The sequence below is a fragment of the Coloeus monedula genome (assembly GCF_965178545.1).
Source record: "Coloeus monedula genome assembly, chromosome: 14".
Taxonomy (NCBI): Eukaryota; Metazoa; Chordata; class Aves; order Passeriformes; family Corvidae; genus Coloeus; species Coloeus monedula.
In genome coordinates, this window is record NC_138794.1 from 19774008 (window position 1) to 19798132 (window position 24125).

The window sequence follows — 24125 nt, forward strand, 5'->3', positions numbered from 1 at the left end:
AGCAAGTAATAGCACTGAAGTTCACAGAAAAAGGCCTGAGAAACAAGGATTTTCTCACGAACTGGACATGAGTCCCAGTATCACACTGGGATGGAAGAACTGCCCATGTGGATTCTGGCAGCAGCTCCCTCCCCTCCCTCCTCTCCACCCAACGCCTCAGCCGACTGCAATACTGGAGCCCCACATTTGGAGGAAAACATGAACTCTGATTTACAAGAAAGCAATGAAAATGATCAGTGACTCAGAAAATTGGCTCCAAAAGAAAAATGGAAGAGCTGGAACCGGTTATGTGAGCAAAGGCAGGATTATGCAGCCATGGAACTGGACACCTCAAATAGGAGCTTAACACAGAAATGCTCAGTGCTGCAGAAAGGAAATTAGTGTGTGTGTATATCTGCATTTATGCACCATTCCTGTGCAGGAAGAACGCCACAGGACCAGCATCTCCATCCCTGCCCTATCCTAGGATAACACCCCAAACAATTAATTGCTCACTCATGCATGTTGGATGGAAATGGGTTTTCCTTCCCAGCACGAGCTGCAGTAAAATCCAACAGTGCCTGGACACGGCCATGAAGGATCTCTCAGTGTGCAGCAGCCCTGCCTCCAGCCAGGCTCCTGTGAAAAGCTGTGGGCTCCAGCCTGGCACAGGGGTGTGGACTGCAGGCAGGCAGAGCTCATGGACACAGCTCCACAACTGGAATTGCCTGGGAAGTTCTCTGGGTACACAAACACACGGCGAGCTCCCGGTGCATCCTGTACATGAGCAGGATTTTCTCTCTGGGTTTTTCCTTGCCTTAGCAGTTGCAGCCCTGTTCAGACAGCAGCTGCACATCAGCAGGAAACCTCTGGCAAGGCTGGCCCAGCATCCCCCGTGGGCACAAACCTGGTGTGAATGCTGCCCCTCCTGACTGCTCTGCTCAGCCACAGAGCCAACGGGCACCTGCTGCAGGTGTGGTGCCCATCGTGCCTCAGCCCCCAAATTCATCCTCAGTGGCTCCTCGTGAGCAGGACACATCCAGGGACACTGACACAGGAAGGGGGCACGGTGCCACTCGGCAGCCAAGGCCAGGTGTCTGGGAGGGAACAGGAGAAAGGCAGAAAAGCGAAATAGCTCCGGATATTCCCCCAGCATTGAGCAATCCCTGGCTGAGGGACTTCCTGAGAAACAGGAGATACCTTTGTGTTTTCTGTTCCTGGTTAGATTTTGCCTTTAAAAAGATGCATTCTGGCCCCAGGCGAGCCTTCAGCAGCCCTAAAGCTCACAGGGATGAGCTCCATGAGACATTTCTGGAGAAAATTTACCAACTTTTCTGTGTTTTGGAGTCAGTCAGCCACGGGATGTCTCTTGGTTCTGGCCAATGAAGAGAAACGATCATTCCTTTCCATCCTTCTCCTCACAAAGCACTTGTGATTTACAGAACAGAACTGGTTTGGACACAGCTCTGAGCACCCTGGGACAGCAGACGGTGACCCTGCCCAGGGCAGGGGGTGGCAGTGGATGAGCTCTAAGGTCCCTTCCCACCCAGATCACTCCATGGTCCCTGTTGCACCCTACACCAGCTCCATGGTCCCTGTTGCACCCTACACCAGCTCCATGGTCCCTGTTGCACCCTACACCCACTCCATGGTCCCTGTTGCACCCTACACCAGCTCCATGGTCCCTGTTGCACCCTACACCAGCTCCATGGTCCCTGTTGCACCCTACACCAGCTCCATGGTCCCTGTTGCACCCTACACCAGCTCCATGGTCCCTGTTGCACCCTACACCAGCTCCATGGTCCCTGTTGCACCCTACACCAGCTCCATGGTCCCTGTTACGTCCTACGCCAGCTCCATGGTCCCTGTTGCACCCTACACCAGCTCCATGGTCCCTGTTACGTCCTACACCAGCTCCATGGTCCCTGTTGCACCCTACACCCACTCCATGGTCCCTGTTACGTCCTACACCAGCTCCATGGTCCCTGTTACGTCCTACACCAGCTCCATGGTCCCTGTTGCATCTTACACCTACTCTGGCTTTACTACACCCAAGAGCTCTGCCATGTTTAAGAGAGGAGGGAACAAGAACTGCTCGCACTATCTGACATCCAGGACCAGCACAGATTTAGACAGTCCCACAATGACTTTTCTGCGCAGGTGCCTATTCCTTTGCTAACAATTCCTACCATTTCATTTGGTTTTTAAGATCTTGCACTTTCCAAAGACCTACATCTTCCAACTTCAATATTTCACAGCCATGCCAAGCCCCAGGTCAGAGACCCTGGCTATATTACAGAAACTGGCAGAGCTGCATTTCCCTGTGTGATCCATGTGGAGTGCACTGAACTCCACTGTCATTTCATTACCTGCATGTTCCTCACACCACAAGGTGTTCCCAAGGTTCCTCACCAGCACCATTTGTTTCCACAACCCCAATGAACTCAGGATACCCCAGATCCCCTTTTCCACACTGAGCAGTGCAGACTCAGCTCCCCTGATAAAAGCAACACCTTATTCCCTCTCTAATTTCCTATAAAACAATGAATTCGTTCCCTTTCTGCTGCAGGAGGGAATTTGCTCTGACTCCCAGCCTGGCATTCGAGGCTCTTAGTGAGGGACATTCTCAGAAGGGTTCTGGGGAAGGAACTGCAACAACATCCTGCAAAAGGCTCTCCATAGCAAAGGGTGGCTTTTTCCACACAAAATACACATGGATGGATTCAAACATCTATCAACACTGTATTTGATTTTAATTGTTATTTTAGCGGGTCCAGACATCAGATTAACTCACCCACAATTTCCCAGATCTCCCCCAAAAGTCTTCTAAAACTCTCATGTCACATTGACCAAATCTCCTTAGTCTGATTTTTTCCGGTCTGCTGATTTAGGTGCTAGGTTACACAGCACACTTGGGAACTCAGGATTTCACACTTCAGCTCCTTGAGAAATGTGGAGTGAAGACCATCTGGTCCTGATGATTCCTCACTGTTCACTTCAGGGGTTTGCTGCGACACAGATTCTACCAATACTGCAAGCTCAGGTACGGCCTCCCTCCCGCTCCCTCTATTTGAAAAGATAAAATACAATTTAGGACAAAAGTCTCCAATTTTGCAGAGAACACAGACAGCAGGAACTCACTTTTGTGCTTCAGGCCATCTTCTCACCCCTTTCTCCTCACACTCCATCACGTGCTGACCCTGTGCTGTCCCTGGCAGATGTCCCAGCTCTGACAGGCTCAGAAAAAACTAGCACACAAATCTTGTGATATCAGCAAATGACTGAAAGCTTTGTATTAATTTCCTTGCAAATAAACAGGAGAATAATAATTCCTTTCCTTGTCCTTGGAGATCTCTGGGGAGGTTTGGAGATGGCTTTTTCTCTTTCCAGGGTAACTTCTCACTGGTGTTGGGTGCTCTCTGTGAACACAAACGCCACGTGCCCAGTATTTATTTAACCTCTTTGGCTGTGCCTTTGCTTTGTGTTTTTAGTAAACTTCCTCAAACTATTTTATTTTTAGTTAACTTCTATTACACAGATCCCCCTTTACAAGACTAAATGCTGATGGTGAGGATGGATGTCACCACCCTGCAATGGCCATCAGTTTACAGCCCTAATATCCTGACAAATTTGGGGTTTGAGCCTGGATTCTCCATGTTTTCCATGACTACAAGGCATTACCTCTGGTGTGGGGGTGGGAGCATTGATGTTTGGGCAGAGGCTGATGAGGCCTGGGCAGGGATGGACCCTCAGTGACACGATGGTGCTGACTCCATCAGGAAGAGAGGAGCGAGGGAAGCTGGGGCTGGGGAACCTCTGTGCCCATACAAACACACACAGAGCACCCCTCTGCCTGTACTGCCATGGAAGGGCTGTTCCTGGGGGACGAGCACACCTGGGGCCCACAGAGGTGCAGGAGCAGGTGTAGGAATGGCAGAAGGAATCCCTGTGTGTCTCAGGATGACGGACACCAGGCGGCTGCTGCTCCGACCCACAGCGTCCCCATGGATCAGGGCTGTAAGGATGGAATCCCCACCCAGTCTGAGCCCAGGGAAAGATGTGCCAGAGCTCCCTCAGCCATTCCCTGCAGGGATGAAAAACTGAACTTTGGCCAGGATCAATGAAAAGCTGCTTCCATAACACTTTTCAGTGGTATTCAGCAAAAGCACGAGAAGCAGTGGGCATAAAAACTAAATCACAGATTCCACCTGACTGTGAGGAAGAACTGCTTTCTATGGGGGTGGCAGAACCCTGGAACAGTTGCCCAGGAGGGCATGGAGTCTCCCTGTCTGGAGACATCCCACACCCACCTGGATGACCCCAGATGGACTGCAGAGTGTCCAGAGGTCCCTTCCAATCCCAACTGCTCAGTGAGTCTGTCTCCAGAGTACCTGGCCCCACCAGTGAGTGTCTGTCCTGCACTAAGCTGAACTGTGATGTTTTGCCCACAACAGGGGAACACACAAGTGAAAACTCAAACCACCTGTGGACTGAAGAGGTACAAACTGACAGATTCCTGTTTCCTTCTGTGGGAGAGTTTTGGCCTCAATACCTCCTGCACTTGCGACCTCCCCTCCAGTGCCCCCAGTAAAAGCCCTCCATGAGCAAAGGCACCAAAGGTTTATTTCCTTCTTGTTCAGACTGAGCCCACCCTCTGGGTGAGGACATCTCCGAAAACCTGCGGAGGCACAGGCTGGGATTAACCTGCTGCTCTGGGGTGAACTCCCCAAATAAGGAGGATCTCAGACAAAGAACAGATGACAAAAGAGATTTCTAAATGGAAATGAGACAACCAGATCATACAGAAAAGCTTATCAATTGTAATAAACTAAAGCAGAGCTCACTCAATGCTTTTCACAGCATTTTACTGATTATCATTCGAAGCGAGCCTTCCAAGCAACTTCTTGGGTGATTTTAGAAGTAAAAACCTTAATCTAGGCATCAATAATGTAAAACTGTTACATTCATTATTTCTCTGTTTTACTAAGCTCTCCTTCCCCAGCCCTTCTAGGAGAAATCTCGCCTGTTTGACCCTGAATCTACTCCAAGTACCATGGAAACATCTGAATAACAAGAACGCTCATCAAAATTTAAACTTCTTACAGCAGCGCCAAAGGCAATGAAATTTTTATTGAATTCCTGAGTCCTCATTTTCTGCACAAAGCCGAGCTGGAGAAGAGGCCAAAGACAGCCCTGAGCACGACAGGGCCCAGAGCCTTTGGGGCCTTGTTTCCCATTTCCAGCTATTTCCAGGCAAACCCCTCAATCCCAGTTCCCACCACGCTGCCTCTCGTGTCTGTTTAGATCCGCCCTGTCCCTTCCAAACAAAACTTCCAACAGGGATCCTCTACCCACCCTGGGACCATTTAGTGGAAGGATCTGCAGCATTGCTGCGATCACTGGGAACAGGAAAGTGTTATTTCAGCATTTAGGGATGTTTATTCTGGATATGGATGGATATATACAGCGGATATAGGGCCGAGTCCTCCCTCTGCAGGGAATGACACCCAAACACCTCGGTAAGAAGTGCTTTGTAGCTGGACAAATTGGGAATTTGGCACATTTTCCACGGGTATTTTCTTCCTTGAGTCTTTCAGAAACTTAAATCCTAGGTTTACAACTGTTCAATGATTTTGATATGTGAAGATTAAAAAATAATAATAATAAAATTGTTGACTTTGTCAGAGATGACAGGGAGATGCCTGCAGAGCGGAGAGGGACTGGAGGCTGGCACAGGCACCATGAAGAGGGAATGAACAGGCCTGGATCTGACAGTGCCCTGGAATCCCAGGTGCCTTCCCCGCCTCTGCGTCTCTGGTGGGACTGGGTGGATGTTTATGGAGCAAACCCCATTTCTGAGAGGTCACTGTGGCCCATCAGCCCCTTCTCCAGGGCAGTCACAACTCTGAAGGGACAGATTATGAGATGCATATTCTGAAAAATCAATGCCGAAGCATCACTACACTGGGCACAAAACTGTCACACTGGGCACTAAAACAGCTGGATACATTTCCTCTTAATTTTTCTGGGTCCCAGACAATTTTTTAAATGGATTCAATGCCACTTCATTTCAGCAGAGTGCAAAGATACATTCATTAGTGGTTATGAATGATTCAGGTGCCATGGAGCTGAATACCAAAACAGGAATAAATATGGATTTGAACCAAGCATTATAAATAAATCATGGGACTAGCCCTGAATAAGGAAAAATATCAAATATTGAATATTTTCTCAATAAAGTAGCACTGTGAAGTTTTTGCAGTGCACAAGGCAGTGAGATCCTGGGGAGAAACAGCAGGAGAACATGTATTTAAGAATTTCCTAACTCCATCCCATAAGAAGGGGAAAGAGGACGTGACAAATTAAAGACAGCAAGCCTTGACATGCTGTATCTTTGAATATTTCCCAGTGCAGCCCTCGCAGTGGGGGGGGGGTTCATTTGTGTGTTGCAGACTGAGGAGCTCCAAAGGCCAGGAAGGACACACATTTTAAGATCATTTCAAATATTAAGCTGTTTGTTCACTGAATACAGATTGCCTCAATCACCTGGGGAAAAGACAAACTAGGGCTGGGAACAGTAAAAATAAATTATGGGATCAACTAAGCCCCTCTCATGTTCACCAATGGCTGCTGCAGGATCCAGGCACATCCTGGCACAACAAAAAAATACCTTTTTCTGATCAAGTTCAAAAGAAAATACAGAGAGGTATTGCTTTCCCATGTTTTTGTCTTGCAATGACACAAATTCCGCAGGCTGGCTTTGCACATCAATTCCAATTCCCTTCCAGCTCAGTGAATGCAGGCCCATCTTCACATCAAAGTCCCTTCTAATTTACAAATCCCAAAAATAACCTTAATTACAACCCACTTCAATAATAGCTTCCATGTAAGGAACAAGCAAACAAGACTCTGCAGCCTGAAAAGAAACTACTCAAAGGACTCAATAAGGGCCTAGAAAAACATGCCTGGCGTAGTGGGGGGATAAGGGCAGACTGGCTCAGCCTTTCCCATGAAAGCTGGGAGAAGAAAAACCAAATAAATGTAACAGATTGGCACAAAAGAAAGGAAAAAGGTGCTGTTCTTCTCAGAGCCATGGGATGAGGGGGATACAAGATGTTTACGTGGAGGGGGTGGGAGAGGAAAATGGAATAACAGAAAAGAAATCTATGGGGGATTGATAAATAATGGAGAAACCACTGAGGAAACCCCAAAGTGCCTGGAGACCGAGCCATCGCTGGGGGAAATAACAACCATTCCTGCCCTTTAGTGCAATGGCCTCAGCCATCTGCCTCTGGACACTGCCAGGACATGGGATCCTGCACATTCCCTGCCCCAGAGCCGCTGCGGGACAGGAGCTGCCACGCCCTGCCTGGGGGCCACCATCCAACAGGAGCTGAGCTCTTGGGGTGCTCTACCAAAACAGATTCTCACTGCCCTTTCACATTTTTTTAATCTTTAAATGGATTCTAATCACGGAAGTACAGAAAGATGCGAAATAAACTTGAGGCAATCTTTGTAAACTGTGCCATTAATTGCACAAAAATCTTCTAATTAATCTTTCAGCTTTCCAGAATTACTGAAGGTGGAATCTGGGGCTGTTTCTTCCCACACTGCACAGGTAGAAACTTGCCTTTGTTGAAACCTGGCCCAGCACACGAGGCACTGCTGCCAGTGACAGCAGCAGGAATTCAGAATGGGAATTCAGGAAAGCACAGACCCAGTAACACTCTTTTTTCTTTAACAAAATCCAGCAATTTGGGTTCCTTAAGGTAAAGAAATTGAGATAAGTATTATGGATCAGGTGCACACCTCAAATCCAAGGAAGTTTTTGATATTTAAAGTTTGTGATATTCTAGAAAAGAATTTTTCTCTCAAAGAGAAACAGACTGCAGAGCATTCACACACTTGAAGTGCAAATTAGTAACAGCTAATATATTAGGAAGGTCTGAGAGTCTCCAGTACTCTCAGTAAAGGATTTCAAATTAGTAAATTACCAGTGACCCCTTAAACCGAGACAAAGCACTGGAGCCTCCCTAGAAAAACACAGGTCAATAATTCTGAAAGACTACCTTGTAACAGTATTTTTGGCAAGGTGGTACAACAATGGATCCCTCAAGGGAAAGATGCTCTTCCAAATAAAGTTTTACGCATCTGAGCCATTCCAGGCAAACCAAAGAACCCTTTAGGTTGGAAAGGACCTCCAAGACCATCGAGTCCCACCATTAACCCAGCACCGCCAGATCCATCACTAAACCACGGACCCAAGTGCCACACCCAGAATTCAAATATTCCCTTTAATCCGTAACATTTTCCTGCACTTCAAAGAATTTTCTCTTTTCCTTGGAAAACAACAATCAACAATTACAATCCCACGTGAAACTGAAGAAGCCAAGTTCGAGTTTTCCAAGAGAAGCAGCTTAACATTTGAACACAGTCCTTTATCCAAGTACTGGAAGTCCTGATTCAACATTGCTGTGGTTGATGTGATGGTGCAGAGCTCTGGTAACAGCACCAGCAGTCCATGGAAAGCCTTTGAGGCTCCACAAAAGCTTTATTCCTTGTGCTCCTGCATTTGCTCCCACGCAGTGAGATTTTACAGAGTTAACAGGTTAATTGTGGAAACCCTCCGCGTGTCTGCCCGGACCATTCCGGCTGCAATCCGAAGCAGCAGCAGGGAGATCAGCAGCTCTGAAATCACTCCTCTCATGGTTAATCACACTAATGATCGTTTAAGCAAATTAGCAGAGCAAGAAGCATGCACCGTGCAGATTAAGTGTGTGACTGGGAGCAAAAGCACAGTCGGTGCCAAGGACAGAGGCCACAGCTGCTCCAGCCCCAGAAACCCAAGCTTACGGAACTGAGCCTCCTTTCCAGCCCCACAAAGTGGTTCTTCTCCCTTCCCACCCCACGCAAATTCCCAGAGAACAAGGCAAAGTTTCAGCTAATTATTTAAAGCACAATGATTTGAGCCTTATGCTTCTTTCTGCAGCCAAGAGAACATAACAGGATGGTGGTCACAAACTCTTATTTTTCTCTATTATCTGCCCACTGGAAGCACCTTCTTAAAATACAGTTTCTTCTCTGTGTGGCATCTCAGGATGTGCTACAGGAAACAGGCAAAAGATAAACACTATAAATCAGAGCTATGTTAGTGTTGACATTGTCAGTAAACAAAGTTATTAATTATACATGTACTGGGAAAGCTGAAGAAAAATTATTTGCCCAAAGGGAAAAGGAATGGCAAATTATATTTTAAAGATTCTCCCCAAAGCGTGGCACGCAGCTTATAGTAAATCATTAGAATTTAGTGAAATGTTTGTTCTGCAGCCCTGACTCAGCTCTCAGAGCTGTGAGCTGCTATAAACTCATCTCAAAAGAGACCTTCAGTACAGAAAAGTGATGTATTATAAGTTCTACTTCAGCCTCTTAGGTTCTCCCCTGTGCACAAAGCCTCCCTGAGCTTCCCAGCCAACACCAGCTCCATCCCTGTCACAGAGCCATGGGGTGGGGTGAGGGAGGGACCAGTTCCAACCCCTCAGAGCCCCGTCCAGCCCGGCCTTGAACACTGCCAGGGACGGGGCAGCCCCAGCTTCCCTGGGCACCCTGTGCCAGGGCCTGCCCTCCCTCTCAGGGAAGCTGTTGAGCACAATTCCTCGCCCACCCAGTGGCACTTCCACCACATCCATGACTCTGCAGAGACTGGGATCACCCAGGACAGGGTCTGATGCCTTGCACAAGCCCAGGCAGATGATTCCGTGGCTCTTTGCTCACCCACTTCCTCATTTCCCTTGTGCCTTAGTGCAGTTTCCAGCAGGATCTGCTCCATGACCCTGCTGGGCACGGATGTGGCACTGACTCCTTGTAGCTCCCAGGGACTTTCACAAACGTTACTCCATCAGGATAAACAAAGAGCAATCGTTTGAGGCTGAAGCTCCAAAACACCACAGAGCTCATTGGGTTACAGAGCACAAAGCACAATTATTTTCAAAGGCTGCCAAAACTTTGGCATCTCCTTCAAGTCCCATTCCACTCTGCCACATTGCTCTGGAAAAAATACATTGTGCTGCTAAGGGAACTGCTCCCTGTGCTTACAGATGCAGATCTTGACTGACAAGCAGCACTTTTTGGGGAGGTTTTGCAGCTTGCATGACCACACCCACTGCAGTCAAGACATAAAGAGAAATCCTGAGCAATCCTAATTCTGTGCAGTAACCTGCCAGTGATGGGGAGGCTCCAGGGGCCTTCCAAGAGCTGTAACTTAGACTGAGCACAAACCCCTTTTATTCAAATTGTGTTCACAGAACGAAGTGCTTCACTGAAGCTAAAACCATCTGATGTGAGAGACACACAACCTGGGGAATGGCACTTCCAGAGCACAGTGTGCTTTGAGGCGCCACAGTACAGCAATTTATATCCTCACCTGCAAAGTGCTTTGGTTCATGTTACACTGAGACTACATTTAAGCTCCTGAGGATGTGAAGAAGAGAGATCATAGATGCAACCTTTGAGTCAGCACTTGAAAACAAACAAGACCAGCAGAGCTGCCAGAATATGGGACTGGTTAGAAGAACATTCAATATAAAAATAACATTCTGCCCTTCATTAACCATTAGCCAGCTTGCTTTGAGCCTGGTTTCCTTCTGTGAGTATCTTGGATCCTGTTCCCCTTTCCCTCCAGGCCTGCCCCCAGCACCCCTCTGGAGAGGGCACCTGCAAGAGCACGAAACACCTTCATTAGGCAGCTCACACCTGCCTCCAAGGCTTCCCATCTCCCCCAGAACACTGAGGTGTTTAACTTCCACTGGCACCATGACCAAACCCTGTTTACTCCAGGAACCCAAACTCCACCATGGTTTTCCTTTAAATTATTCTCCTCACAAAGACAAACTAATTAACTGCAAGACTGCATAGGGAATCAGCCACCACAGATAAGAGCCCTCCTCCTTCCCACAAATTACTGGATTGTTTCATCTCCGCAACTTCGGGAGAAACTTCCCTGCCAAGGACAGGAGTTTGGATAATGAGACATCCAGTACTGGCAATAATCTGGCTCCCATTAGAGAAATCAAGTATTTGGTGGATGAGAGTCAGCTTAACCATCATAAAAATTTAACTGGAAAGAAAGTCTGTTCACTTTATGGTATGGGCTCTCTCTCAAGACTGATTGATGTGTGGTGTTCCTCAGCATTTCCACTTTAACATCACCCTCAGTTTTCATCACGAAATTTGGTGGTGTGAAAACAGCGCAAAACTTTCTGCTGAAATGGGAAAAAAAAAATTAAATCCCATAAATTCAAAAATTAAACTTGGAGTTTGATTCAAGCAATTAAAATGGAAGGATGACCCTAATGCACAGAGAAGAGTACTCACCATTTAGGGCACAACTCCTATAAAAAGAGCTCTCACTTTGAGGAAAAAGGCATTTTAATGAGCTGCTTAGTTCACACATTCACATTTCTTGGAAGTCTCTGGCATGTGCAACTCAAAAATTACTACTGAATCTTTCAGCTTTTAGCTTGCAATTGAAATTCTGTCATCTCCTTTTGATGGGGAATAAAACCAGTCTTAAAACCCCTATAGCTTATCTCTAGAACACATATCTATCTACTGTATCCTTAAATCCTTACAAGCATCCAAGAGCACTTGGGACCATGAGCTGGGCTTACCTTTCTGACAGCATTGGATGAAAAATACACTGCAAAACCAGTAAATCCTGTGCTGGGCAAAGCCTGGTCCAAAGTAAAAGCACATTTTTACTCTGGAGACCAAACAAAAAACCACCCCTAAATATGAACCTTGGGCAAACCCTGCATTTTCTGTAACTGCCTGTCAGGCCAAAGGCACAGCCCCAGCTTACTGCTTTAAAAGCCATTTTGGGGGAAAAAGATTTCTGTCCCTAAAGCAGCAGCTGGTTCAAACCCCTGTTAATATGATCCTCATTTATTAGAAACTCTGGCCGAAAGAGAAACCAGCTTTTACAATTCCCTCAGTTCAATATCAGTTTCGACATTGTAGATATTTAAGACACTGCTGCTTAATTTAGTAACATTTTCATTATCCCCAAGGATTACTCAAGAACATTTACAAGGAAAACCATTTGTGTGAATTGTATGGGTTACTGATCATTTGGCTTTGTCTTTCTTAATGGTATTTTTTATAAATATATATATATCTCACAAAGAGGTTTTTTTAAAATTCCATGTGTACCTCATCTTCCCGGCATGTGCAGTTCTGGATCTTCCCTCCCAAATCCACATGCCATTCCATTATGGACTCCCATCCTAAAGGATTTCATCCCTGTCCTCATTAACCCCTGCCCATTTTGGGGCCGTTTTGCAACTGTTTTTTCAGCTCTGCAAAAATCCACTTGAAAACTCTGCAGCACCTCTGTAACACAAAGACAACTTTTCCACATATAATCGGACTACCCAGGGAATTCCAGATGCTTCGTGTACAAGAACCTCGTGATTAAAGGTTGCCAGGTCTTTGGAAAAGAGATTTTGTAAGAGGAAAAGCCACCCTTGCAGCAGGATTATCTGGGACCTGCACACCCCACGGTCCTGGGGATGCTCCATACAGAGGGACCACACATCATCCCTGTCCTCACCACTGGGATCATCCTGGCCTTCTCCTGGCCACAGGGATCCCACTGGCCACACTCACAGCACGAGGCACACGCAGCAGCTGCCCCTGCTCAGCCCCGGCCCTGGGAAAGGCTGGAAAACCCCGAGCTGCCGAGTGTCTGCCCGAAGGCAGAGATCATGGCCAGCCAGGGCCCCCCTGAGCTTCTCCTACAACACATTCCACTGTTCTCTGCCACCACCACGGAATGTTAAACATCTGCACTGCTACCAGGGAATCCTCCTTTACGTTCTAGCAAAGCTCACTGGTGACTTTTGGAAATACAACTAAAGAAAACAAATGTTGGTGCCCCCATCAAGAACCATGGCAAGCTCTCTTCCACGTGTCAAGGGCTGGACAAATGATCCTCACGGTCTTAGAAAAACATCAAAACAGACCAAAAAACCCACAAACTTACACCAGTCCAACTACAGAACAAGACTTAGACACTGAGCAGGAAAAGCAGAGGTTCTGCTGAGCCCAAGCCCTGTGGAACAGAAATTAGATCTCAGTCTTGAACACAAGAGTGGGACTTTTGCATGATGCAAAGATCATTTTCTTTTTGGGGAAGTTTACCTTTAGTACTAAAAATGACACCTCTCCTGAAAATGGGCTTTTCTGGTGTCCTGGTACAACCTGAACAAGGGATGTAGCCTTAAAATAACACTCCCATGTCCTTCCTCTCCCATGTAGCTGAGTATCTGTTCACAACTTTTTCACCACCGACACTTGCCTCGAATACAAATGTGAGAGGCAAAAATTCCCAGTTAGTTGAATCCACAAGTAAACTGTGAACTCCATTCACATTAAACTACCCCTAGGAGCAGCAGTGAGGACTTTCAGAAAGCCTTTTCAGACAAAGAGTGAAGTGCAGTGGTAGAGACCCAAATTCCAGGGAGTTCATTCAGCTCACCCACCTTCCCCACACCAGACTCCCGGACTCACTGCCCTTGTTTGCATCACTACAGAAAAAAGGTCACTAATTACTCATTACATTTTCAGGGTAAGAAGTAACTTCTATGAAGCCAAGGTGTTGTTTGTACTTCCAAGAGCTTCCCCGAGCAGCACATTCTGAGGCCCCCAAAAAGGACAATACTTTGTCCCCCACGTGAGCCTTTGACAGCTTCAGGTTCATGCAGCATCTCCTGAATCTCTAATCGAGGGGCAGCCCATTATCAAGATACAGCACTGAGCTTAATTAGAGAGGGAAATCGATGAAGATCATCTAGAAGGTATGAGAAAGGTTTGAGCAATTTTCAGTGATGGTTCAAATTTCTTTCCCTGGAATTGTTTCCAACAATAATGAAAGCTTAATGCAAAACAAGAGTTACCCAGACATATTACTCTGCTGCTGCAGGACTTAATGTGCTTTGCAAATGGCTACGATTTCTGGGGCAGGATGGCATCGGCTTTTTACCAAAGCTGCTGCCCCACAGAACCCTGGAAAACAAGCCCAGGGTTCTTCACATTCAGGCTCTTCCTTCTGCAGCTGTCTTGGTTTTGTTTTAAAGAAAGTCCTGACTTACCTCACACATCCTCATTTTATTTTAGGAACAGTTCATATGTTAGCAGATGTATAATCACAACTAGTTTTTAAGCCAAAGTCTTCAAATAAAAAAATTTAAAATAATTACCTGCCATGAGTAATCAAAGTACTAGAGACCCCATCCCAGCAAGAGCAAAGGGAACAGGGAAATCAAGGTGAGGCATTCCTGCCAGCCCCCCCAGAACACAGAAAGCACTGCTCCCTGACACCGCAGGACCCACACTGCAATACACCTATTTGCTGCTGGAATAAGCTTTTGCCATTGCTATAAGCCTTGTCAGCTCTACCGAAAACACTTCCAGCACTTCCTTCTAAAGCACAAAGGGGACAATTCCATCAACACACTTCTGCATTTGGCTTTTTCCATACAATTTGCTCTGGCAGCACGAAGGAGGCTGTGATCAGCCAATTGCCACGTGCAATCTCTGACTTATCACTACAGATACCCCAATAAGCTTCTGTGGTTTTATTTTTAAATTCAGTTACATTAACACAGTGAGACATTCAATGCATAATACTTAAGATACACTATCAGACACTGAATGCTGTCCTAGACAGCTCAGAAGTTGACTTTCTCCTACGTCAAAAACTCACTGCAAGGGAATAACAAACAACAGCAAAGAGCAATTCTGACTCTTCCCCCACAAACACAGGGATTTATTTATTTTAGAGACTTCAGACCTGCCATATCAATTTTACAGGAGAATGAAAATGGAAAATTCTTTTTGTTTTTTTGTTTATTATTTTCTGGTTCATTATTAACTGCAATAAATATTTCAACAGGGAGAGAAAGTCCCCCCAGGCTGCTGGTCCCCACTCCAGCACCAAGGCAGGCCACAGGAAGCCCCTGTGGTGACCTCACTCAGTCCCAGCCCCTGCACAAATCCCTGGGGTGCTGGGCACAGCCATAAATTTGAAATATTGCCCAGATGAAGACTGAACTTATGACCTTCCCAGTCTTTAACTGCCACTCTGGCTCTTCCAGGCTGAGCAGATTAAATACAGTCACTACCTGTTTCCCCAGCTCTGCTGTCATCACTTCCCACTCTTATCTGAGGGAAATGCTACAGATTCTTTCACGGCTGGGGAGAGCAAAACAAATTTTTCCAGAGCTCTCGATTCATTACAGGTGTTGTAAATAAGCTGGTACCAGCACCCACAACGAGGGGAGAGCACTGTCAGTACAGCCAGGAGAGAGGGGACTTTCCAGGCACCAAACTGTTGCCTCTGCCAAGGGAAGTGTCCTGCCCTTGCTTGGCCTGGACTGTGGTGATGCCGGCTTTGGCACCCAAGGAAAAGCAAAGAGGTCCCTTCCCCGTATTCTGTGGCATTCGGGGTACAAAGCTGCACACAGGTTTTATCCATTCAGTGCTTGGCCCTACAGACTGCCTCCACTGTGGACAGGATTCAGCAACCCAGTCCCAGCTTTAGGGGCTGGGACTCTCAGCCACAGGAATGGGACATTTCCTGTTCTCTTCCACATTAAACCACTTCTCAGACGCACCAGGCAAAGGCTCAGTGTGTGACCAGCGGGTCCATGAAATCCCCAGTCTGCAGATACACAGAATCACTGAATCCTACAATGGTGTGGGTTGGAAGGGACCTTACAGCTCATCACATTCACCCCCTGCCATGGGCAGGGACACCTTCCACTAGCCCAGGGCTCTCCAAGCCCTGTCCAAGCTGGCCTTGGACACTGCCAGGGATAGGGCAGCCAAAACTTCCTTCCACGTTAAGGAAAGTTCTTGACTCTGTCTCCCAGATACACATGGTAGGTAAAGAGACTGAGGACAGAAATTAGTGTAGAATTCTTCTGGACCCCTTAGTACCTTTCTAGTCAAGTTCAAGGTCATTTTCCTGATTCAGTCCTTCCGTGAGGTATGCAGAGAAATAAATCCCAATCATTTTTGAAACCCAGTGCTAGAGGGCAAAGGAAGTCTCCTCTATCACCTTTCATTTATGACACAGGGGTTCACCTATTTCCAGGTACATGAAACTGGTGATATCCTTAAGTGTCACCAACAGGATCTGAGTAACTGCACTGAAGGTACCATTTATTCCAGTTGAAAATGGTGCCAGAAGTATCAGAAACACCCCAGGACTCCCAGGACTGGTGGCTGTACAGTACCATATCAGTTGGAATAAGCTTTCCCCAACCACCTCCCCCGTACCTTACATGAACCCCCAGTAAAAGTCAGGTATTTTCCTGCTGGCTGAGTGCAGCCTCAGTGTGACACACCTGAGGGCACCCTCCCTCCAGGGATGGTCAGGAATTTCATCCCCATTGCCAGCGAAGGAGTATTCCAGTGGTTGGTACCACACCAGACACTCATTTGCTTGCAGGGTTTTGTATCCTTGTCAGAGGACACAGAAAAGCTGGTCATGGAGCACAGTGACCTTTAAGAGCATTCTTTTGGAGTCCGTGCACAAGTCAAACTTATAAGGATAAAGCAGTTTGTTTCTGCCTGCAAATTTCAGTCAGCCCATACCTGGGCACTGCCAGGAGAACTCAGTCAAGAGGCAGCCACAGGAACACCCCTCCAGTTTCACTGCCCTAACGCTGCCAAGCAATGGCATCACCCCCTGGCACAGAATTCCATGTCTGCACTGCCATGGGAAAGCATTAATAGAAGGAAAGAGATTGGCAGCCTGAGCACAACCCCCAGCACAGAGTGAAACCTCTTAGCAAAAACACGAGCTTCAAGGAGAGCTGCAGAAAAATACAGGAGAAGGGAGTGAGTACCCAAAACCAGATTTCTTGTCTGAAATGCTGCCAGACTAATTCCCAAGGATGGCAGAAAGAACTTAAGTTAAGCAAAATCATGCTGTTATTAGGTGGGGAGAGATGACAATTTCTCTGGTCTAGAAGAAAATGATCCAGGGATCAGGTAACAGTTATTCAAGCTATTCAACCCTGCACCAAATTACAGTAATGCAGAAATACAATTGCTCCCTACAGTGACCTCTCAGGGAAAGCAGAATTAAGATTAGAACTAAGAAGTAAAATCAGAAATGCCACTATCCAAAATGCACTCTGTAGAATCTTTCATATATTTTAATATTCGAGCATTAAAGGATTTTCTTTCCAGTGCCAGGTGTGTAACAAAAATTCAGCACGGACAGACTGGCAGAACACATTCCAAACCTTCACAGCCAAATGAAGAAATCCTTTACACTGGTTCAGATAAGGGCAAAGGAGTTGTCTCCAGTTCACTTTCATCCCCAGCTGACGTGGCTGGATGTCCTGCACTAAGGCTCCTCTCAGCTTTATCCATGACCTGCTTAATTGCACCACATCATTAATGGTATTAATTGCTGCCACTGCCCATAAAACACAAGACCAATTCTCTAAAATAGAGAGGCTGGAACTGAATTAAACGCAGCACACAGTGAGCTGTTTGAAGTCATCATAAAGTGCTCCTCAGACTTGGAAGTATTTCCAAAGCCAGAGCACCAAATCCTTATTATTTTAGCCAAGATACAAAGTAAGAAAAATGTGGGGTTTTCTGCGTGACCAGATTGAGCCCGTGCACTTCCTTTTGGTCAGGAAACCCTTCCTTTTGTCTACAGAAAACCCTTCATTTATGGATGTTCAGTGAATAAATTTCTCCCCTCAGAACTACTTTTTAGACCACCTTTGTAGCACCACAATCCACAGTAAACCAAGTCAGACAAGCTCTTGCAAGGACCCTGCATAGGCCCTGAAACTCCAGAGAAAGAGCTGGAAACCCATATTAGGGTCCAATCAATAAAAAATAAGACAGATTTCTTCATGGAATGTAAGAAAGACAAGGAAGCCAAATTTCTACCTGATTTTTTCCCCACTCCTTAACAAGTCTACTTTCCTTGCTTACCCAGCCTGCTTTATTTACTTTTTTATGTATAGTAAGATGCTTTTAAAACTACATTATCAATATTTCAGTGCTTTTTCTAGTAAAAATAGCTTGCAAGAGTAAGCAAAACAGTTACACACACAATAAAGCAGCATATTACCAAATATCTCTGCTTTTATTTTCTCGCAAGCTCATTGAAAACAACAATATCTTTAAGGATTATGAAAAATGCATCAGAGATGTCCTTTCCAAAGACAACCAGGTTGCAGTACCACAGGCTGACTTTTGGATGGGATAAGCCACACTGTGGCCTTGGCCCTCCTTCAAGTATATGACATCAACCACATTTAATATTGTAGGAGCAGACAGAACAGCTTTTGAGCATCTTCAGGTTGCATTGTATGAGCACCTTGCTCATTTGGCTATTTAGGAAATTACAAGCAGTTTGGATCATAAATCAGAGTAACAATATCTATAACAGAATTAGAGGGGGCTTGGTTTTTAACGGGGCACAGAACTGGTCACAGAATAAACTTGGTATTTCATCATCTGGAGAAGTGTTCTCTGTGAAAATTAAAACCTCTGACCTACCTTGGACTGCCAGCTCTGCCTGGGCCTCCAGGGTGTCATTGCCACTCTCAGCAATGCAGGTGAAGGTCCCGGCGTCGGCCTCGGCCACATCCCGGATCTCCAGGATCCCCCCGGCCAGCAGCTGGAACCGGCCAGACCTGTGCAAACAGGGACAGGGTCATTCTGTGGGCATGGTCATTCCGTGGGCAGGGTCATTCTGTGGGCAGGGTCATTCTGTGGGCAGGGTCATTCCGTGGACAGGGTCATTCCGTGGACAGGGTCATTCCGTGGACAGGGTCATTCTGTGGGCATGGCCTCTGCCACATCCCGGATCTCCAGGATCCCCCCAGCCAGCAGCTGGAACCGGCCAGACCTGCACACACAGGGACAGGGTCATTCCATGGACACCACCCCAGCACTGTGGGACACAGAGGAGTTTTAATTACACCATCACATCCCACACTTCGGCTCCACAATGGAAATTAAGTTCAACCCTATCAATTCCACAAGAGCAGCTCATCTTTTTGCACTTGCAGCTTCACTTATTAATTAAATGTGATCCAAGGTATTTAGTCAAGAGCAGCCAGAACTGAAGAAAAATGAAGTATTGTAATCACATAATTAAAAAAAAGGCATTTTGCAGATCCAGCTGGAATGACTTATTGCTTGGGAAGCTGAGGGAAGTACAACAGGACTTTCCAACACAAGGACAGCAATGCACGTTATGCAATGTACAGCAACTGAACTGTGTGAAAAGGTGAGCCATCCCTGAGAGATGAACTATTTCAGAGTAAGATACGGGTTAGAAGAAATTCAAAATACAGATTCATGAGGTGACAAAGGGTCTGTACAGAGGGGTCTCTCCCTCTGACTTTTAAAGGGTGGGGAAGGGTTTCTAGCCCAGCCCTTATGAACTACCTGCTTTTGCTGCTAAAGGTGGCACTTTCTGCTCAGTGCAGCACCCTCAGCCTCCAGCCACATCCTCCTCCCACTGCAGCCATCACTGCCCTTCACCTGATACAAAATTTGTACACGACTTTTCCAAGGTCCTCCAACACTCCAAGCTTCCACATAAAATGCCAAATAAACTTTCAATAAAATGCCAAAAACCCCAAGCCAGGACAACAAGTTGTGCCTGAATGCTGACCCAGAGCCATTCTTATTTGCAGCTGGAAGAGTCGGGGGGAAAAGGAAGGGAACCTGGTGGCTTCCTGCCTGGCACTCTCGAGCCATGGCTTGTGGGCAGGAAGGATTGAATTCTGTCAATATACGACCATTACAATAATTGCCTTTTTTGTTCTCTATTTGGAGTAGCCAACGGACAAAAGTTAACCTCAGTGCTTTATCCATTTGAAATTTCCCTAGAATTACATCAGCAGGACCAATCCTGACCTGCTTGGACAGGTAAATTGTTGGGACACAGACTTTTGCCTCATCTCACTATTATTTAGCACATAAATACTGATTTATGATCCTCCTCTAACTGCCGATCAAATTTCTGGTTAATAGATTCAAAAGCAGAGCAAACAAAACCATAACTGGCATTAAGTGTTAAAAGCATCCAAAGAGATGTCCCTATCCAGGTGCTCCGTAAGGAAAGCCATCCTGTTCCCATGAGTAACACCAGGACTACAGAAAGGCTTGCTTGGAAGGAGCACAGGGAATGTGAGTGAAGATACGAGTTTGAAAAATCATATTAAGAGCTTTCCAAACGCTGGGAAAAATGTCCCGGGCTTGCGTGGGAATGGCACATCAGACACGCTCTAAAACCAGGCCTAAAGGAAAACACGCCTGGGCCTTGACACATCCATCCATGAAGTTTCTACCTCCTTTTGTTATGTAAAAGAGCTGCTTTGACTTTTTGTTCTTGCAGCAGGGAATGTGCCGAGGGCTGGGGTGAAAGCAGGGAGCTGGATGTGCCAGGGACAGCGGGACACGGAGCAGGGAGGGAGCAGTACCCCAAGAACTGCGACTGTCACATCCTGAAGAAATGATCAAAGGCAGTCAGGATGTCCATGGCATTTTGAGGACATTCATGCCTTTCCCAGGATAGCCACTGTTACCCTCTAAAAGCAACACGTGCCTTAGGATGCTCCTTTTCCTGCTGCCAGCCTCTGGAAAAGTTGCTGACAGCAGTTAAGATGTTACTAAACCTATTAAAAATTACTCCTCGTTGTCACTTTAGGCAACAGAAGTTTGTCCTAGGGGATCTCACAAGCTACTTGTAGCATAGGAATATTTATGGGGATTCTGTTCAGCCATCTCAACGTGCATCATGTTTATATTCCCTTTGATTATTTTCCTCCAGAAAATCCAGAGCTGAGTTCAATTTCCCAATAGGTGATTCAGTGGAAGTTTAATGGAAGAAAACAATTAATGTGCCAGACTCCTTGGTGATTCCCTCTGTATGAATCAGCTCTGGAAAAATCCTGGGCTTAAAGGAAAGCTGCTTTTGTAATAAAGCAAAATATCTTAATTTTGTAAGGACAATGAAGCATTTTCACAAAAGAGTGAAGCAATCTGATTTCAGACACTGGAGACAAAGAATCATCTTAATATAAAAGTGATAACATAATTTGAAGTGTCATTAAAAACAACAAAGATTGATCACTCAGATGTCAGGGAAGAGGAAAATCAAATTCCAGCCTTTTATATGCATTCCATACAGCCCTCACTTGCACCCCCTTAACACACAATTACTGAGCTACTCTGGATGCCTCACTCACAGGCTCTTTGTGTTTCATTATCACAAAATATACTGAGCCTTTATTAATTTACTGTAGTCAAACTGGCAGTTATACCCTGAGGTTTGGGCTTTTTTTCCCTCTTTTAAATTACTATTCCCCAAACATCTTATAATCTATTTGCTGTCTCAGTAAAGTACAGCAGATAAAATTAGACAGTAAATTAGATTATTTTGTGGGATCTACCAGCAGAAAAATCTCCATAATTACTCTGCTATGCTTAACCTTTCCCCAGCTGGGCAAGTGTAATTCACTTGGTACCAATCACTCAGAGCCCTGTGAACAGGAATGTGTAGTTAAGGGAATATCACACGTCTGTGGGAAGCACTAAGGAAAAGCCCACATCAGGGATGTGGATGTGATCCTACAACCACAGACTCCACGTGAGCACAGGCAGCAGAGCAGAAACAAACAGGGCACAAGTGCCCCCAGCTGTCATCCCCTCACGGCAGGAAAGTGTTACCTGTACAACCACCTTTCTGCAGGAGCTTTGCAATTACACGACATTTTGCTAAACTGAACGGCCCAAACCTGCTGCAGGGCTTGCTGGATTTTACAGATTTATTAAAACCTTATTGCTCAAGTCCTTTCAATGGTTTAATTTCAGATGAACCATCTCATCTACGGCAGTTTTTTAAGAACCTGTGACACCTGCGTTTGTTCCTTCTCCTACAGAAATGTCCCAATATAAATGAAGATACACAATATATGCTGTTGGAGCACATACTGATCCACACACTGCAAAGTTTTCAGAGCAGATCATCTTCCAAACATTTCCAACTCTGTGCCTGTGTCCCAAGCTCTGAAAATCCACCTTGGCAGCCACCTGGAACTTCCCTTTCCAAGTTAGGAAGCACAAAGTGACTCCTGCACTTGCTGAAGAAGACCCTCACACAGCAGGATCCTCAGCCAGACTAGAGACTGAAATAAAATCTATTCACCAGGTAAGAAAGGCTCCCAGTTGGCTCAAGCCCGAAGCACCACTCAGCCTGAACACACCACCTCCATTCTAACCTTTTGTACCAAGCAATGCTGACACCACGAGAGGTTTTACTTCAGGAAGTTTTCCGTAAAGGGCCTAAGATTTATTCCAATAACTTCATACTTCAGTGCCTTCCCTGCTTCCTTCCACTTCCCTCAGCATTCTCCACATTCCTGCCAGAGATATTACTGACTCGGAGTCCATGGAGGCGACCCAGCTGGAAAAGCAGCAGGATATTCCCAGGGCTGAATCCATGGATGATGCCTGTCCACGTGCCAACGTTGAAGACCAACAAGGTGCCTGCCCTCCACCAGGGATCATACACAAGGCAGGAGCCTTCCTTTGGATTTTGGAGCTTTAAACTGGAGCTACATCTCAACCTAGAGCAGGGTTGAGTCTTTTCCTTTCTGTACAGACAGTGGAGTTTTGGGAAAACTATAAAATGTGAAGATTACAAGACCAGTGAACCAATTCAAGGGAAAGCTTCTCAGTCTTTAGTGGCATTCTTTAGGGAGAACCAAGAAGTCAGCAGTCTCTCCATCAGATTTCTTTAAAAATCTTCAAGTTAATGAGTTCTGAAGGATTCCTTGGAGTTCTAACAGCCTTGTTCCAATGGAAACTTGGAGCACCGAGTTAACTTCCGTTTCTCACCCAACACCCAAAGCTTCCTTCTCTCGCACTCTAATTAATTTGGAAAATATTTTACCACAGCAACTAATTTCACAATATATTGCATTACAGGCTGTCTGAACAACTGCCAAGGCTGCCATCACTCAAGTTTACTCATATTTACCCATTAACATAAATCTTATTGCAGTCTTCAACAAATAATCCATCAAATTTAATCGCCTTCCCTTTTCTCCAGATCTTATAACAAATATTTAATTCCAAAATCCCACCACTCCCTAGCCTTAAAATTAATCTATTTTCCTATAAATACAGGTTCCTATCCATATTCTCCTTAGGAATACAACTTGAAAGGCAAATATTCAATTCTGTATTAATTAATTACCACAGTTACCACAAAAGCAAAAACAAGGGATTGTGTAAAACCCTTTAACAAAGGGCAAAAATTAGGGATAAACCTGCCCATGCTGTCTGAGCTTTGTTTCCTAAGCCCAGACACACTCAGAGAAATGTCCCAATGTATGTGGCTATACCTACATATATGTATGTTAATGTTTGGGGTGGGGTGTGCATAAACAAACCCAGGATTTCAGAGCTCTTCCCAGGCAGAAGGGACATTAAAACCTGCCCAGATGAAAAGAATCAGTTTTCTCTTGGGATAAAGAAAAGCCGTGCTAAGAAAGTCGTACTTTTATATCAAAAGAGGATTTTAATACAAATTAAATGTGATTTAATTTGTAATTACATTAACAGACCATGCATAACAAGGTAAGGTAGCTATTCAGCAACAGTAACTGCAGGCTTTTCTCCAACAAAGAATCTTAATTTCTGGACATTTTCCAGTTATTCTATTCACACCAATAACACAATAGCTGGAGGGTAAACAGAGTTTAAGAGGTTTCTGTTCTCTGCTCTTTGAATCTCTGCCCTGTTCAGCCACAGTCACGAGCAGCAGACTTGGGAGCTTTGGCACAGTTTGATCACTTGAAGGAACAATGAAAGGAGGTTACCCCCACAGAGGGGAAAAAGATCAAATTCCCACCTTTACCCATCTTAAAATTCAAGTCTACAATGAGCACACCTTCCACTGCAAGAAAAGAAGAGCTAAGTGCTGCAAGAAGAAAGTCAGCTGGAACCTGTTCTTGTAACAAAGGGCCATAACACTAAAAACTCATGCTAAATATTCTGAAAAATCAGGTTAGACCTGGTTCAAATTGTGTACA

At 45.6% G+C, this 24125-nt stretch overlaps 1 protein-coding gene across 4 annotated transcripts in view; it reads right to left on the reverse strand.

Moving 5' to 3' along the window:
* Positions 1-24125, reverse strand: part of NEO1 (neogenin 1) — a 167300-nt gene that overhangs the window by 68860 nt on the left and 74315 nt on the right. For all 4 annotated transcript variants that reach the window (XM_082290457.1, XM_082290456.1, XM_082290458.1 and 1 more), the window contains exon 5: positions 18571-18707. In XM_082290457.1, coding sequence (XP_082146583.1) covers positions 18571-18707 — 137 coding nt within the window. The remainder of the gene's footprint in view (positions 1-18570; positions 18708-24125) is intronic.